Source organism: Syngnathus typhle, linkage group LG5, assembly GCF_033458585.1.
Source record: "Syngnathus typhle isolate RoL2023-S1 ecotype Sweden linkage group LG5, RoL_Styp_1.0, whole genome shotgun sequence".
Taxonomy (NCBI): domain Eukaryota; kingdom Metazoa; phylum Chordata; class Actinopteri; order Syngnathiformes; family Syngnathidae; genus Syngnathus; species Syngnathus typhle.
The window spans coordinates 19120001-19135966 of NC_083742.1; the positions used below are offsets into that span (position 1 = coordinate 19120001).

Sequence of the window (15966 nt, forward strand, 5' to 3'; positions counted from 1 at the left end):
AGCATGAGCAAGCGCCGCACGCCTTCATGCATCTGTTATCAGACTTTCTAGGAAACAAAGCCTATTTTTACACGAACAAAAAAAAAAAAAAGATCTCCACTGGCCTCCTCCACTTGTCTTTATTCTAATCTGCAGCAGAGGAGTTCACCAGGAAGTCAGCGGGGTATAGAAGAGTTGTGCCTCAGGCATCGCGCACTTGTACGCACAAATCTACAGGGAACGGGGAGTGGGATGTTGCAGAATGAGAAACATGGCACGCTGGATGGAGGTAGGATAAATCATTCCAAATGGACCAATGAAATGGAGACCACGATTTGATATCAAGAAATACAAACTTGGAACACTTTAGAGAAGCCATGTAAGCGAAGATGCTCTAATGAGATACGCAACTAAAGTAGGGCAACAAAGAAACGGGGATGGACTTGCGATCTGAAATGAATGCAAAAAAATAAAATAAAATATTCAGACCCCCCCCCATTTTCTCTTTAGCTTGACTTCCGGGTGTACGCCATTTTTGCTTTACATGTTGACACTGTTGCGTATCCATGCATGATTATGAGCGTGTGTGTGTGCATCTGTCTAATTGCTGGTGTATTGGAGGGCCAGGTCTTTGATCTGGGGGCTGCGGCGGGCCTCGGCACTCGCTGCGCAGGGTGGTCCCCCATCATGCTCGGCTGATCACAGACGAGGCTTCGCTATTGGCCGCCTGGCAGGCCCTCCCATCAGCCTCGCCGCAACACGCCTCTGACAACTTCATTATCAAGCGATGCTGCGCGCCTCCGCTAGCAGCTAGCGCCGGCGCGCACGCTGGAGTGCCAGGACGAGCGGGGGACGACACAAGCAGGCGGGAAAAGCAATCTGTAGCCATGTTGTAAGAAGAAATGAAGATTTTTCTATATGATTACATCATGTAAATAAATATTAACATCCATTTATTTGTGCTCCATTTCAAAGATTTTTATTTTAGCCTCCACTACCGTTCAAAGGTTTGGGGTCACAAAATTGTTTGGGTGACCCCAAACTTTTGAACGGTAGTGTATATATTTATTTAGATAATTATTTATAGATTATATATATAATCTTCTGTGTAAAAAATCTTATGATATATATGTATGCTTATATTCATATATTATATATAATCTAAGATAAGATATAAGATATAATTTATAATATTTAATTCATAATATTTTATTATAATAATATTGACACTACCGTTCAAAGGTTTGGGGTCACCCAAACAATTTTGTGACCCCAAACTTTTGAACGGTAGTGTATATTTGGCACTTTATATCTTTTTAGTGAATTTACTAAGAGTATTGACGTAGGCCGCATTCTACTTCTGAGTTGTCGTAACGTGGTGGCTGCCGAAAAGTTATGGAAGATAATAAAGGGAAACAAGAACGGTTTTTCCCCTCTTTATCAGATCTAGGAATAGAAAATGGCGTGTATTGATCAATGGATAAAAATAAGATTTTTTTTCTTCTGCACATGTTCTTAACATATGTTAAATGAACTTAAATGGAGAGCTGGAAACTTTCTTTGCCAGCTCTTTGGACTGACTCTTATTTCCAGGGTGCTGAACAAGAGCCAGGCTTGTAAAAGTAGGCTTTGCTAGGCAGTATGGCAGGTAATCCCGCTTTACCGTGGTCATAGCACAGTGGTAGGTGGCTGAACTATTGAACTGTGTCCCTGCAGCTAAGACATGCTAGTGCCGAGGACTAATTAGCCGATTGCATGGAAGTGGAGGGTGGGGGGGGGGTGGGGTTCTCCCTCTCTCTCCCTCTTTCTCTCTCTCCCTCTCTCTCTCTTCCTCCTCTGCTCCACTTCTATTTCTTTTCATCTCTCATTCATGAGCCCTTGGTGGTGCCCTTGGCATTGGGTATGTAAACTATCAATTCATACCATCACACACAGACCCGGTCGGGATTGGCATTATAAAACCATGACCCCCGTCTGCATAATGAGCGCGCAGTTTAAAGAAGTTATTTGAGAGGTGACGCTGTGTGGAAAAGATAATTATTATTTAACAACGCAGAGGTATATTTTATTCCAAGTAAATTGAAATGGAGTTGGCTGTATGTTGTTAACGTTAGAACCTTTGGAGATGGTGAAAAAAAAATCAATATCTGTTATTCTGCTTCAAAATAATTCGATTCCAGAAAGTCAATCTATGCTTCCATATTCTCGCCCTTCCCGTTATTTTATGCCACCAAGCGATTGTTGATTGTCGTCTTTGTGTTACATGCAGAAACGGCAAATGATTTCATCTGTTTTGGCGTCATTGCATGAATGAAGATGGTTTCAGCAATGTGTTTGCTGGTGTGTAAAGAAAAGAAAATCAGTCAATAAATAGTTCTAGTGCAAACACAAACTGGTAGATTAGTGCTACTGGCTGCCCCCTTTTGTACAGACAAGGCGAGAGAGAGAGAGAGAGAGACCAAGAGAGAGAGAGGGAGAGCGAGAGAAGAGTTCTGTGTGTTGAGAGCAAACAGATGGCGTAAGGGAAACCAAGGACTCCCACCAAAACTTACTTAAATGTGTCACTGCCGAGCTGAATCAACAAAATGCAAAAAAACACACACCCACACTTTGCTGATCGATTGGTAGGATGTTTGGATCTATAAGAGTCTAGATACAGCAGGAACAGGTACAAGCTGATTGACAACTTCTTAGATGGCTTCTTAGATCCTTGTTTGAAACCCTTAAAAAAAAAAGACCTGGATTCATGCAAATGAATATAAAGGAACTTTATCAAAATATTTACTGTATAGAATCTATAAAAAAAAAAATATATATATATATATATATATATATATATATATATATATATATATACATTTAATAAATAATAAATAAAAAATGTTATATTTGTTGTCTGTAATTCTTTGAATTCTTAGATGGCTTCTTAGATCCTTGTTTGAAACCCTTAAAAAAAAAAAGACCTGGATTCATGCGAATGAATATAAAGGAACTTTATCAAAATATTTACTGCATAGAATCTATTAAAAAAATATATATATATATATATAAATTAATTAATTCCCCTCTCACCCTCCGCGGGTGGTCTCCCACTCCAAGCTCGGGTCCTCTACCAGAGGCCTGGGAGCTTGAGGGTTCTGCGCAGTATTTTGGCTGTTCCTAGCACTGCACTCTTCTGGACTGAGATGTCTGATGTTGTTCCTGGAATCTGCTGTAGCCACTCCTCCAGTTTGGGGGTCACTGCCCCAAGTGCCCCAATGACCACGGGCACCACCGAGGCCTTCACTTTCCAGGCCTTCTCAAGCTCTTCTTTGAGGCCCTGGTATTTCTCTAGCTTCTCAAGTTCTTTTTTCCTGATGTTGCCATCGCTTGGTATTGCTACATCCACTACAACGGCCTTCTTCTGCTGTTTGTCCACCACCACAATGTCCGGTTGGTTCGCCATCACCATCTTGTCAGTCTGGATCTGGAAGTCCCACAGGATCTTGGCTCGCCCGTTCTCTGCCACCTTAGGGGGTGCTTCCCACTTTGACCTTGGGGCTTCCAGTCCATACTCTGCACAGATGTTCCTGTACACTATGCCAGCCACTTGGTTATGACGTTCCATGTATGCTTTCCCTGCTAGCATCTTACACCCTGCTGTTATGTGCTGGACTGTCTCAGGGGCCTCTTTGCACAGCCTACACCTTGGGTCTTGTCTGGTGTGGTAGATCTTGGCCTCTATTGCTCTGGTGTTCAGAGCCTGTTCCTGTGCAGCCATGATGAGTGCCTCTGTGCTGTCCTTCAGTCCAGCTTTTTCCAGCCATTGGTAGGATTTCTTGATGTCAGCCACTTCACTTATCTGCCGATGGTACATCCCATGTAGGGGTTTGTCCTCCCATGATGGTGTCTCTAGCCACTCTTCCTCTGTTTGCCATTGTCTGAGACATTCACTGAGCACGTCATCCGTTCGGGCCTTTTCCTTGATGTACTCATGGATCTTGGCTGTTTCATCCCGAACAGTGGCTCTCACACTCAGTAGTCCTCGGCCTCCTTCTTTGCGGCTAGTGTACAGTCTCAGGGTGCTGGACTTAGAGTGGAATATATATATATAAATTTATATATATATATATATATATATATATATATATATATGTGTATATATATATATATATATATATATATATATATATATATATATATATATATATATATATATATATATATATATATATATATAAATTTAATAAATAATAAATAAAAATTGTTCTATTTGTTGTTTGTAATTCTTTGAATGTAAAAAAAAAGTTACATTCAAAGAATTACAAAGGGGACAAACATGGGCTTTTATCTGACCCCCCCCCCCCCCCTTCCCTTTCCTCAATTTCCAATACAAGTAGCATACCAACAGGCCTGCAGGCTGACGCAAGAGACAGGAGAGAAAAGGGTCAAGGTAAAGCCAATTAGGACTGAATATTGGCAGAGTGAAAGTCAGAAAGCTGAATTCCCGACTTCAAGAGGCTGTAATTGCGCTTCATCGCGCGTGTGTGTGTGTGTGTGTGTGTGTGTCAAGCCACAGGCAGACAAACTTAATTTAGCAGGTCCGGCTTTTTAACACAAGCCCGAAGCCAGTCGGCGACTTCCAACTGGACCAAAGGGACGGAAATTTACAGGCTCATTGGTCTCCAAATCCCCCTGAGATCTTCTTGCTCACCCTGAAGGGCACAAGAACTCATTTAGTCATTGATGACCACCGCTGATCACATCCGTGTGGTCATATCGCTCCTTCAGGCACTTCATTACAGTAAAGCTTTATGGAGCCCAAAACTTTTTCCGCTCAACTTTCAAGACCTTGACAAATGACAAGCGTCAAAACACAGGTACGGGCGGGCCGTCGTCGGGCTGTCACCGACGAAACGCTTTTTGGAAGCTCGACATATTTCTGAAGATGTACCCAGCGCATCCCCCATGTGGTAAATCCGTGGCATACAACTTTTTGTCATCGCTGATAAAATCTCAGAACTAGCAAAAAAAAAAAAGCCTTGATCGCCGCTTAATATGGGAATACACACCTCGGGATCCAAAAGAAGAAAAAAAAACGCTTCGGATAACACGCCGCCGTGCAAGCAAAACAAGCTAGCAAATATCCGCTCGTCTGCTAACAATCTGTTTGGCTGTGTAATTAATAAATATTGCATCAATGACAAGGGGATCAATTATGAATGACGGCTGGCGTAAGTAGCCTGAAGCGAAAGATTGCACGTGTGACAATCAAAGTTAACACAATGAGGCGTGTGTGTTTGCACGGAGGGAGGGGGAGGGGGTCTTCCTCACTGTCACTCCATGTGTGTGTTATCGTATTCTATGAGGTAATAGGCAGTCAGCTTCACAGCCAGAGCACGACCTAAAAAGTGAAACCACACGTCAAGGGACTAAATGCGTCACATGGGCTCAATCATTTCCTCTCCCTCTCTGTGAAGAAAAAGAAAAGGAGACAAGGAGAGGATGGAAGTGAGGGGGACGGAGGAGGGGGCTTGTCTTCAGAAGCTAATTAAGTCATTTGAAATAGCCACGGAGGGTACCTGTATGCAATCTCACCAAGGCAAGAAGGTTGATGAGGCTCCACCAGGCCTCGGGCTAACTTCAAAACCAAGCAAATGAAAAGAGGCAAAAAGGTGAATCGGCAAGGAAAATAGTCAAGTGGATTTTCGATTTAATTGAAGACAAATTTGGAGAGGAGCGCGTGCGTCGGCTAGGCGCAGTGAGGGAAAAGGTCAAGCGTGCCCCCAGCTGAGTGTGTCTGCACACACACACACACCTTGTCAATAGGGAGCAGGTGGGAAGATGCACAAAGCGGCCATGTCTGATTGCGGGAAATATTTCTCAACAAAATGACTATTGGACCATTTTTTAACACAACACTTCACAGTCACTCGTGTTAGCAAACAGAGAAACACTCGTGAGGGTTTTATGCCCTAACACGCGTGCCCTCTCCAGGGGCACGCTGGCGACACCAGTGACTGAAATGGGTCACACGCACACACACACATGTCAAAACTGCGGCATTGGCAGCATGCTGAGGGCAAACGGGGGGGCTGGATGTGAAGTGATCGGCTTTTTCTAGGCCAGGTCTCCTGACAATGCACCACTGTCTCGTGTGGCGGGCTAAAGGATAAAGGCTGTGTTTTGGCCTGACATTACCGTTACGTTTTCCAGACACACACACAATACTAAACACAGAGTATCTCATATCTCATAATAATATGCTTGGCAACGTGTGAACACTGGCACAAAACACTCTGATGCAGCGGTGGCCAAGGAGGCTTAGGGCACGTTCAAGACCCCAGAATTTGATTCATCTGTTCTCTCCCCCCCCATTGCTGCTATTATAAAGCTGCATGCAGCAGATCTTCTCTGCAGCCTGTCGAGAGAGAGATAGATCAGCTTGTGGACTTCAAAGAGGTTGCAAGTAGGTCACCACGAGCCACTGCAGTCATCCAGAGCACAGCATTGGGTCTGAGACATTGCTCTTCACTCCTTCACCCCCCCCCCCCCTCCCTTCTCTTCTCGCTTGAACCGTGTCTCATTTCTTATCCTATCACTGTCCAGCAAATGTATAACTTATGGAGGAAAAAAAAAAGGATGGAAGGAAACAATGTTGAAAAATCGACTAAATGAAATCCCTAAATAAATATGTCTAAATATATATAAATATATCAATCTAAATGCTGTGTTCATACTTTGGTTTGTGTGTTTTATTATGTACGGTATGTTTTTTGCAAGGTGGTGTGTGTGTGTGTTTCGTCACTGTACTTGTGTCTCGTGTGTGTGGAGAGCTCCCGATGACATTCGTTTGACTGACATCGGGGGCGACGGCAGCACAGTGGCATATGGTAACTGCCTGCTAACTGCTAAAACTTGACATCAGCGCAAACAAGTCAGCCAAGCATGGCGTAGCGTGCTCCTGAGAGGGTTAAGGCATCGGCTGTCAGCCTACGGCAGGAAAATAACACCTATCGCCGCCATCATAATACTTGATAAAAGGGGGAAGGAGATGGAGCTTGGTGCTGAATCAGGTAATGATGAGATGACACAAGAAACATGTTGGCAACCAGAAGACTGTCAAACTCTTGTGTGTATTTCACGGCGCAAGATAAACAATAAATAAATGTCAATTTTAAAGGCTAAATATGCATTTTGTATTACATGATGGGTAACAGCCTCCCCCTTAAAAATAGAATAATATAATATTTAATTCATAATATTTTATTATAATAATATTTACACTACCCTTCAAAAATTTGGGGTCACAAAATTGTTTGGGTGACCCCAAACTTTTGAACGGGAGTGTAAATATTATTATAATAAAATATTATGAATTAAATATTATAAATTATATCTTATATTTGTATAAGATTATATATAATCTATGAATATAAATATACATATATATTATAAGATTTTTTACACAGAAGTTTATATATATATAATCTATAAATAATTATCTAAATAAATATATACACTACCGATCAAAAGTTTGGGGTCACCCAAACAATTTTGTGACCCCAAACTTTTGTAAATATAATTACTAAAATGATTATTATAAAAAATATAAAGAAATGCCAGCTCGGCATAATGCTAACAAACAATGTAAAAGCCCATATACAGGCTAACGAATAGTAACATTGATGTCCGACTGTGACAACCATTTAGATCTTTTTTTGCGATAGGTAACAAAAAAATCCAGAGTGCAAAATGACTGGCAATTGCTTCCAGCATTGAAACCTGCCCTAACGCTGTTCCTGAAATTTCCTGGGAAATGCAAAGCCCGCTCGAAGCGTTCCTTTCCATTTCTGACCAAAGAGCTGACACTAAAACTATTAAGAGAAAGATTTGTTGTGTTGTTTGCCTCTAAAGCCCGCGTGCCCCTGCAGGACCTCGCTAACCCCTATTTAAGCACAGAGTTTCCTCTCATCCATCAAAGGGTGCCACACACGGTCCGAGAGCACCAGTCTACGGCGGGGCTCAACTTTGACCCGAGAGATGCTCGCCGCTGATTGTGTAAGCTTGCCTATGTGTGTGTGCTGGAGTGTAAATGCACAAGGGGGGGGGGTAACCTATCTGCTCACTACGAGCTCCTCGCAAAACTCAATTTCCCCCTCGGAACATCCACAGCTAAGCACTTTTAACCTCCACCAACCTGGCGTGATGGAAGGTACGTGTCAACTTTACAAGGGAATCCGCCGCGCACCCAAACGTGCACGCATGTCGCTGCACGAGCTGACAAATTGGGGGAAAGATTGCGGTGGATTTTTCATGTGCCAGGACTTTTTTTTTTGCTTAGCATGTTGGCCGTAGACAAGCGTTCCCAAGGAGAGAGTGAAGAGGCATCCAGCACACACAGCCCGGGGCTCTCCGGAGAAAAGACTAAACAAGACCTTCCCATTGGGACACACACACTGCCTGCAGCTGCAAATGACCTACTCGTACCCACCTCACACATCATGATACATTTTATTTTCATTTCAAGAGGGAAAAAAAAGTATCATGTGGGTTAATCAACATGTAGTCATCTTATTATGTTCCACGATTAGATCAAATTATCTTCTCTTTGAGTGCTGGTTAGCTGAATCCTCCTCCCTTGGGCTACATACTTGAGCAGGCCGAACAGCACAAACTCTGAAGCTTTTGTTGCATTTCCACTCAGGAAAGCTTCTTAAAACGTTCCTACACTGAGCTAACTTGAGAGAATCACTTAAAAGGCCTGTTGTAATATTTCCATACGGCTGACCTCGCAGTGTATTTCCTGGAATATAAGGCGCACTTAAAATCTGTCGAAATGATCTTGAAAAGAAACAATAGTTTCAAATCTTAGACTCCAAAGGAGCTTTTCAGACAAAAATAAATGTTCAAAAATTAAATATGAAAAAATACAAATTAATTAAAAATATATATATATATACCGTAATTTTCGGACTATAAGTCGCACCGGAGTATAAGTCGCACCAGCCATAAAATGCCCAAAAAAGTGAAAAAAAACATATATATGTATATAAGTCGCCCCCCCCACCCAAACTATGAAAAACAACCGCGACTTATAGTCCGAAAATTACGGTAATTGAGAAAAATCCAAGACGAGACACACAGAAGCAACTGCTACTGCTTATAAAACACATCTAGCTAAAATTGCTATGATGCTCTCTTTCATCCGCGCGGTGTGAAACATTAGCGTGCGCGGGGAAGCTAGCCTGAGGATGTACCTTTCTTAATATCGTCCTCTGACTGTCAAACAAAGGCTCTGTGCCAAGAAAAACTCACACGATCAATAAAGCGCTACCATGTGTACGCAGAAACGCACACCCCCACACAAACAGGGGACGATGTGTAAAAACGAAAGCGCGCAATCAGCTTGCATGCTCATGCCGTTTTGCACGGCAACACATCTGAAAAACACTTAATATGCAAATATTTTTTTTTTTACAACAGAGACAGCATTGTGTTGTATTCATTTGGACATGAGGAGGGGAGGGGGCGGGTTGGAAGATAGATAAATGGGTCCCTAGATGTACGGCTCGGATCCCGGCTGATGAGATTTCACATACCAAGCCGCGGCGCTGTTAGGACAGGGAGTACCGGCGCAAAATAATGTTTTCTCTCCCACTGATCAATTTTTAATTTGCCCCGTGCAGCCGAGTCCTTGGCGGGCCTGGCCCCGGTAATTATGGCGAGTTATTGACAGCTGCCTTCCCGCGGGAGGCTATTTAAAAGAGGTTTTAACCCCAGAGCAAGTCCGGGCCTCGCACCCGCCTTTGAAGGTGTCAAGTGCATTGATCTGAGCTGCAGGATGTGCTGGGACCTCTCAACCTGGACATTTGTGTGTGTGTGTGTAGGTGTGTTACAAGGCCAGAGCGAGTCAGAACAGCTTTTTGACCTCCACACGCACATACAAACAGTGAAATTGTCCTCTGGCTAAAGCTAGCCGATTGGATGGAATGATAGCCGCTGGCCTGTGTAGCCACCTGATGCCCCGAGATAGGTCGCACCCACCCACCCATCCGCCGTACACTCAATGTTATCACATGGCCTCACACGCACAAAAGCACAGCTCGGGGGGAAATGGAGCAACTAATGAGAGTTGAAGAAGAGGGAGGAATAGCCATCGGATGGAGAGGTGAGCAAAAGGCCGTGATACGATGCAGGTCCGAGAGAAAGGTGCGGGTGATGAAAAAGACATCAGAATGGGTGGTGGGAGGGAGGTCACATGACAGAGTTTTTTTTGTTCACGAGTGTTTGAGTTGGTCTGCCTCACTGCCCCCATTCAGACTTCAATTGAAAAAGAGCAGATAGAAATCCAAAGGCTTTTGACACCCTTGTGAAAACACCACACCTCCTCTCACTTTGCAAAGGGGTCTCCAGTGAGAGAGAGAGGGAGTGAGTGAGTGGGCTGCAGGCACAGCAATGCCACACATCAGATTCACAATGCAGTCGGAAAAAAAAAGGTTGAGTTGAGGACAGCTGGACTTTTTGGGTCGTTTGTGGTGTTTTTGCACCCTTAAAAACAGGAGAAGTGAACCATTACACGGTTGCGTATAATTTCTGTCATTTTTGTTCAAATTGTCAACCTGACAGTAAGTGATTGATAGATGCCCATAAAGATGCAATTCCTGTATATGAAAATTGACATTAATACCATGCAATTTGAAGAAAAAAATAACCAGTGGTATTGGGTATTAGTATCAGTAACTACCGTATTTTCCGGCCTATAAGGCGCACCGGCCTATAAGGCGCACCTTCAATGAATGGCCCATTTTAAAACTTTATCCTTATATAAGGCGCACCGGACTATAAGGCGCACCATTAATGCATCATGTCAGATTTTTAATCCAAATCAAATCATTCTCCATTTTATCTTTTTTATTTCAACTTCAGACGGAAACAAATTACTTTATAATCATAAAATAATGATCCATAGTCTTTTTGAGTCATGATTTATAGTCTTCAGCGGGCCACTTATGATTGATTTCATGACACAATGCTTTGGGCCAGTTTAAATTTAGGAATTTGGTCCATATATAAGGCGCACCGGGCTATAAGGCGCACTGTTGGTTTTTGAGAAAAATTTAGGTTTTTAGGTGCGCCTTATAGGGCGGAAAATACGGTACTCAAGACATCCCTCATACAAACGTAGCAGCCATGACCAAAATGAGTTTATTTACAGTCGGAAAAAGGTGCGTGGCTTTGGTCAGAGACCCACTGGGGACATGATTGAAGTATTATCTCCATGATGAACATCATGAGCAAATGTCTAGTTGTCAGAGTGGCCATTGAATTATTCCAAAAGGTAAATAAAAAATAAGCCATCAAATTTGGCTGAAATTCCAACCTACAAAGACTTGAACTAACAACCCATCTCTCCCTACTTCTTCTATCAGCGCCCAGCCTCCAGCATCTCAGGATGCAGAGCAGCGTCAGGGCCAGAAGGTAATGATACAGCTGCCAGGGTGCAACAAGCCAACCTGTCGACTGTCTGGAATTGAAATCATGAAGGAATAAGCTGTCATTAAAAGGCCCTTCTCCCAGTTGTGGAGCTGTCACAAGCTCACCTTCTGCTTACTCTCTCTCTCTCTAAAAACTAGCATCTAGCCTCCGCCTGTCCCGCCTTCCTCTTCTTGCTTCAATCTCGGCGCACCTAACTTTTTCCCCTTCACTGCTGTCTTCAAAGCAATCATAAAAGCTGCATCCTCACCAAGTTCCTTCCTTCCCCCTCATATCAGATTTCTCTTTTTCTACCTCTTTCCTTAAACTCTGTGGAGTAAGCTACTCTTAGCTGCCATTTGAAAAAGTAGCATCACTTCCACGTACGTTCACACAAGGGCAAGAAGACAAAATGCATGGAACCTGACTTGACATATCCCAATCATCACTCGAGCTCCAAATCAGCTTCTTTGACAGTGCATGCGTGTGGTGGGAGAGGCCCTGCTAATTTGCACGATCAGCGTTTTTCTCCCATATGCACGCCGACCGGCAGTTGTGAGCTCATCAGGAGAAGAACGGTTGGTTGGCTCTCTCCAGAAACGTGGTTTTTTTTTAAACGGACACAAGCCATCTAAATCTGCACATGCAAAACAGGGCTCTTAATTCAGTGTATGTGTACAAGGGTGCATTTTGGGGAAAAAGAAAATTTAAAAAAAAAAAGCATTCCCCACGTAGCCCACTCTGTGCACTCCCAGTGACCCCTTTGCTGCAGGCTTTGAATTTCCAATCAACCTCCCAGGAGTAAGTTGGCAAAAAACTGCACCGGCGGCAATATTTTCTGGGTGCCAAATGTTTGGAAAACCAACATAATCTAAATATTAAAAAAAAAAAAAGGTTGCTTAAAAAAAATCATGTGCGATGATAATCGCTGCTTACCGACCCTAATAACGTGATGCTCGATTTAACGCGGTACAAAGTTAAGTTTCTTTAACCGTTCAATTATTTAAGACCGTACATCTTTACGAGCATTTGCCGAATTTGTCACAGAATGCTTTGCAGCAAAGAAACGATGACGAGAATCTTTGCAAAGCAGGTCTGATTGCAAAATCCATCAACGAGCCAATTATTTGTTGACAGTATTGAGGAGTACCGTATTTTCCGGACTATAAGGCGCACCGGACTATAAGGCGCACCTTCAATGAATGGCCCATTTTAAAACGTTGTCCTTATATAAGGCGCACCGGACTATAAGGCGCACCATTAATGTATCATGTCAGATTTTTAATCCAAATCAAATCATTCTCCATTTTCTCTTTTTTATTCCAACTTCAGACAAATTACTTTATAATCACAAAATAATGATCCATAGTCTTTTTGATTCATGATTCATAGTCTTCAGCAGGCCACTTATGATTGATTTCATGACACAATGCTTCGGGCCAGTTTAAATTTAGGAATATGGTCCATATATAAGGCGCACCGGACTATAAGGCGCACTGTCGGCTTTTGAGAAAATTTTAGCTTTTTAGGTGCGCCTTATAGTCCGGAAAATACGGTAATATGTGGCCAAAACCGAGCCAGGGTTGCCATAGCAACCATGAACAGACTGTAAAAGTCGCATCAAGTATAGCAGTTGAAACAGGAAAAAAACACACACACACACACACACAGCTCAGGTCAATTGGTGACTCTTAGATGGTCTTAAGTGTGACTGGTTGTCACCACACGTCAGCCGGTGACAGACTGGACGGCTGTCCCAATTATATCCTCCCGTGTCTCCCGCCTAATGTCAACAGGCATCAGTCTCAGCCTCCTACACAAGCGAAGAAGCCACGCTGGGTATTTTTCCTCGAGTGCTACGGAATGATGTCAGCGCTTCTCGCAAATTTCACGCTGTGACAGACTGAGCCGCAAACACGGGCCCTAATAGATGCAGACAGCACGAATTGACTACAAATGTACGCCGGCGCGGCTCGGTTGAGGATGACGATGATTTGTCGGAGTAGCAACACCGTTCCTTGTTTGCTATGATGAACGAGCGAGACTCGCGCTACCGTGTTCTCTCTATCTAGCCTGTCACTTTGGCTCTCGGCGGCGCCGCGCCGCCTTCCGCTGCAATCCCGGGCTCGGGTAAATACGTCTCAAAGACAGTCTTCGAATCGTCGCTTAGCATAACGTGTAATACAAACATCTCGTCGAGTTGTACACAGTGGGAAAAGGGCTTTTCACAGCAGTCAAAGTCTTTATGGCATTCAGATGGACTCTTCGGAGAACGGGATCGCCTCACCTGAGTCAATTTGAACAGCAGGCCGATGAAATTAAACAGGTAGAGGTGAGCGCCGGGCTTGACAAATGAGCACGGGCCTTGAGATGAAAATAATACGAGAGGGAAAAAGTCCCCCTTTTGCTTGCTTTTACACTAAAGAAAATGAACACGATGCTAAAATGATAACATCCTATACAGAAAAAAGTATTGGGACACCCAACCATTAGACCTGAGAATGGCTTGTTTCCTCATTTTGACATGGTCTCCAATTTCTAACTATTCAACGTGGCCCAACCTTGACAGCACTCCGGGTATGTGCTTGGCAATGTGGAACCGAGAAACAATGCAAAAACAAAAATATACAATACATTGCCGTAATAATAATAATAATAAATAGAAAATAATATACCATCATAAAAATATACAATACAATACATAACAATAATTATAATAATATACAATACATAGCAGTAATAATGATAATTATATTAAAACAAAATGATAATAATAAGAGGAAAATCCCCTACCTCCATCGCTCTGGTGATGAAAGGTATTTGAGTCCCAGAATCCAAGTCCTGGTTGATGATGAGTCTGCGGGCCCACTGACCGGCCCGCACCACGCCGCTGCCCTGGATCAGCACCAGTAGCTTGGACGGATTAGACAAGGCGTTGGGGCTTAGGTAGATAAAACTGGTGGGCTCATCCACAGTGGCGTCTACCTGGAAACATTATGAGTAACATTGCTGTTTGAATCGCAGCCAAAAAAGCTCTCATGTCAGGAAACATCTCGACTTCTCCATTTACCGATATTGCTTTGATTTTTTTAGCTGTACCACTCTTGCAAATATCATAGCGTTTCACTCCATTTAAGAAGGTCAAGTTGAGATTCTACATTCAAAGCTTCAATAGATGCTTTAATAGACTTGACTGCGCAATCTCGTTGATCACATCAATTTACAAAGCAACGGCCTTCACCTTGACGGCTTTTACGCATTAAAACGTGCGTCATCGCCCTAACCGCCTCCGAGTGATTAAAACTCCGGCGGAAAGTGATACAGACAAAAAAAGGGGATGAGTGACTGTGTGCATGCACTCCCTAGGAGACAAGGAGACAAACACTATCCATAAAAGCCATGGGTGGCAGCTGCAAGAACTTAATCCAAGCAGACAAAGACAACTGAGTGGGGGAGAAAATCTTGCCCTTTCATTCTCTGCTACTCCCTCATTCCCTCTCACTATACTTGGCTTCAGTTAATCTTCTTAAAATCGGTGGTCACAAGTTCAATGCAACGCAGGTGGACCGACCCACCGCCAACATACAAATGCACTCAGGCGGGTGGGCCACACCAAAAAAAAAAAAAGCAGAGCCATTTTGCAAGAGAATAATGATATAAATAGTCCGAGCAGATAAACCAGTAAATGTGTAATTGGGTCTGGGTTGCTGAATCCCTAGCTAGGGCTTGATTTATGGACCCTGTTAGCGCTGCAGCTAACTCCGCTCGGGCTAACATTCCTATAAATGCTGCCTGAAAAATGATCGCAACTTTTATAGACGGAGGAAAGAAGGCGAGAGATAGGGGAGGGCCAGATATGGGGGCAAAAAGAGGCAAACATGCTTTTGACAAGAAATAAAAGGGATCAAGCCAGTGCGCTGAGCCCGGATGATCTGGTCAAAGAATATCTCCGCCACGGCGGCAGTAGGAAGTCGGCCTTTAGAGAACATGAATGCAAAACAGATTAAGCATCAACATGCGGCGGCGCCAAGCCTTTGAAATGACGCGTCGCAAAACAGTTCATTTGTTGAGGAGACGGATTTTGGGCATACTGGAGGGGAGGGGGTGAGGAAGCAAGATAAAAAAAGATCTCCGATTTTCTCCATTGTTTTTTTTTTATTCCCCTAACATTCGATTTAAACAAGGCATTCAGTGTCATCATCACGCAATGACGCAGATGCATTCATGTCATTCTTTTTTATATTAGCTCTTCAAGGCCATATATAAAAGATTATTTTCACTTACTGGTAGGATTGCTTTTGTCATGTTGCACTTTTTCTCCAACAGCTCATAAACATACTGAGTGACAATCTAGAGAGGGAGGGAAATGCACAAAAGTTAGTTTGACGGTATCATTCCATGGAAAATAATAAAAGGGTAAAAACGCTCAACTGAAAAGCCATGTTTCCAATATCGTTTATGCGCTGGAGAGTGTCGAGGATGTAAGTGGCGGCCGGGAGAGGAAATCTCCAGTACAGGAGAATGGGCTGACGT

General features: G+C 43.2%; 1 protein-coding gene across 2 annotated transcripts in view; it reads right to left on the reverse strand.

The window, feature by feature from the left end:
• arb2a (ARB2 cotranscriptional regulator A) overlaps positions 1–15966 on the reverse strand; it is a 101863-nt gene that overhangs the window by 77184 nt on the left and 8713 nt on the right. For both annotated transcript variants that reach the window (XM_061277757.1, XM_061277756.1), the window contains exons 5-6: positions 15718–15783; positions 14227–14418 (exon numbers count right to left, since the gene is read on the reverse strand). In XM_061277757.1, the coding sequence (XP_061133741.1) occupies positions 14227–14418; positions 15718–15783 (258 nt within the window). The remainder of the gene's footprint in view (positions 1–14226; positions 14419–15717; positions 15784–15966) is intronic.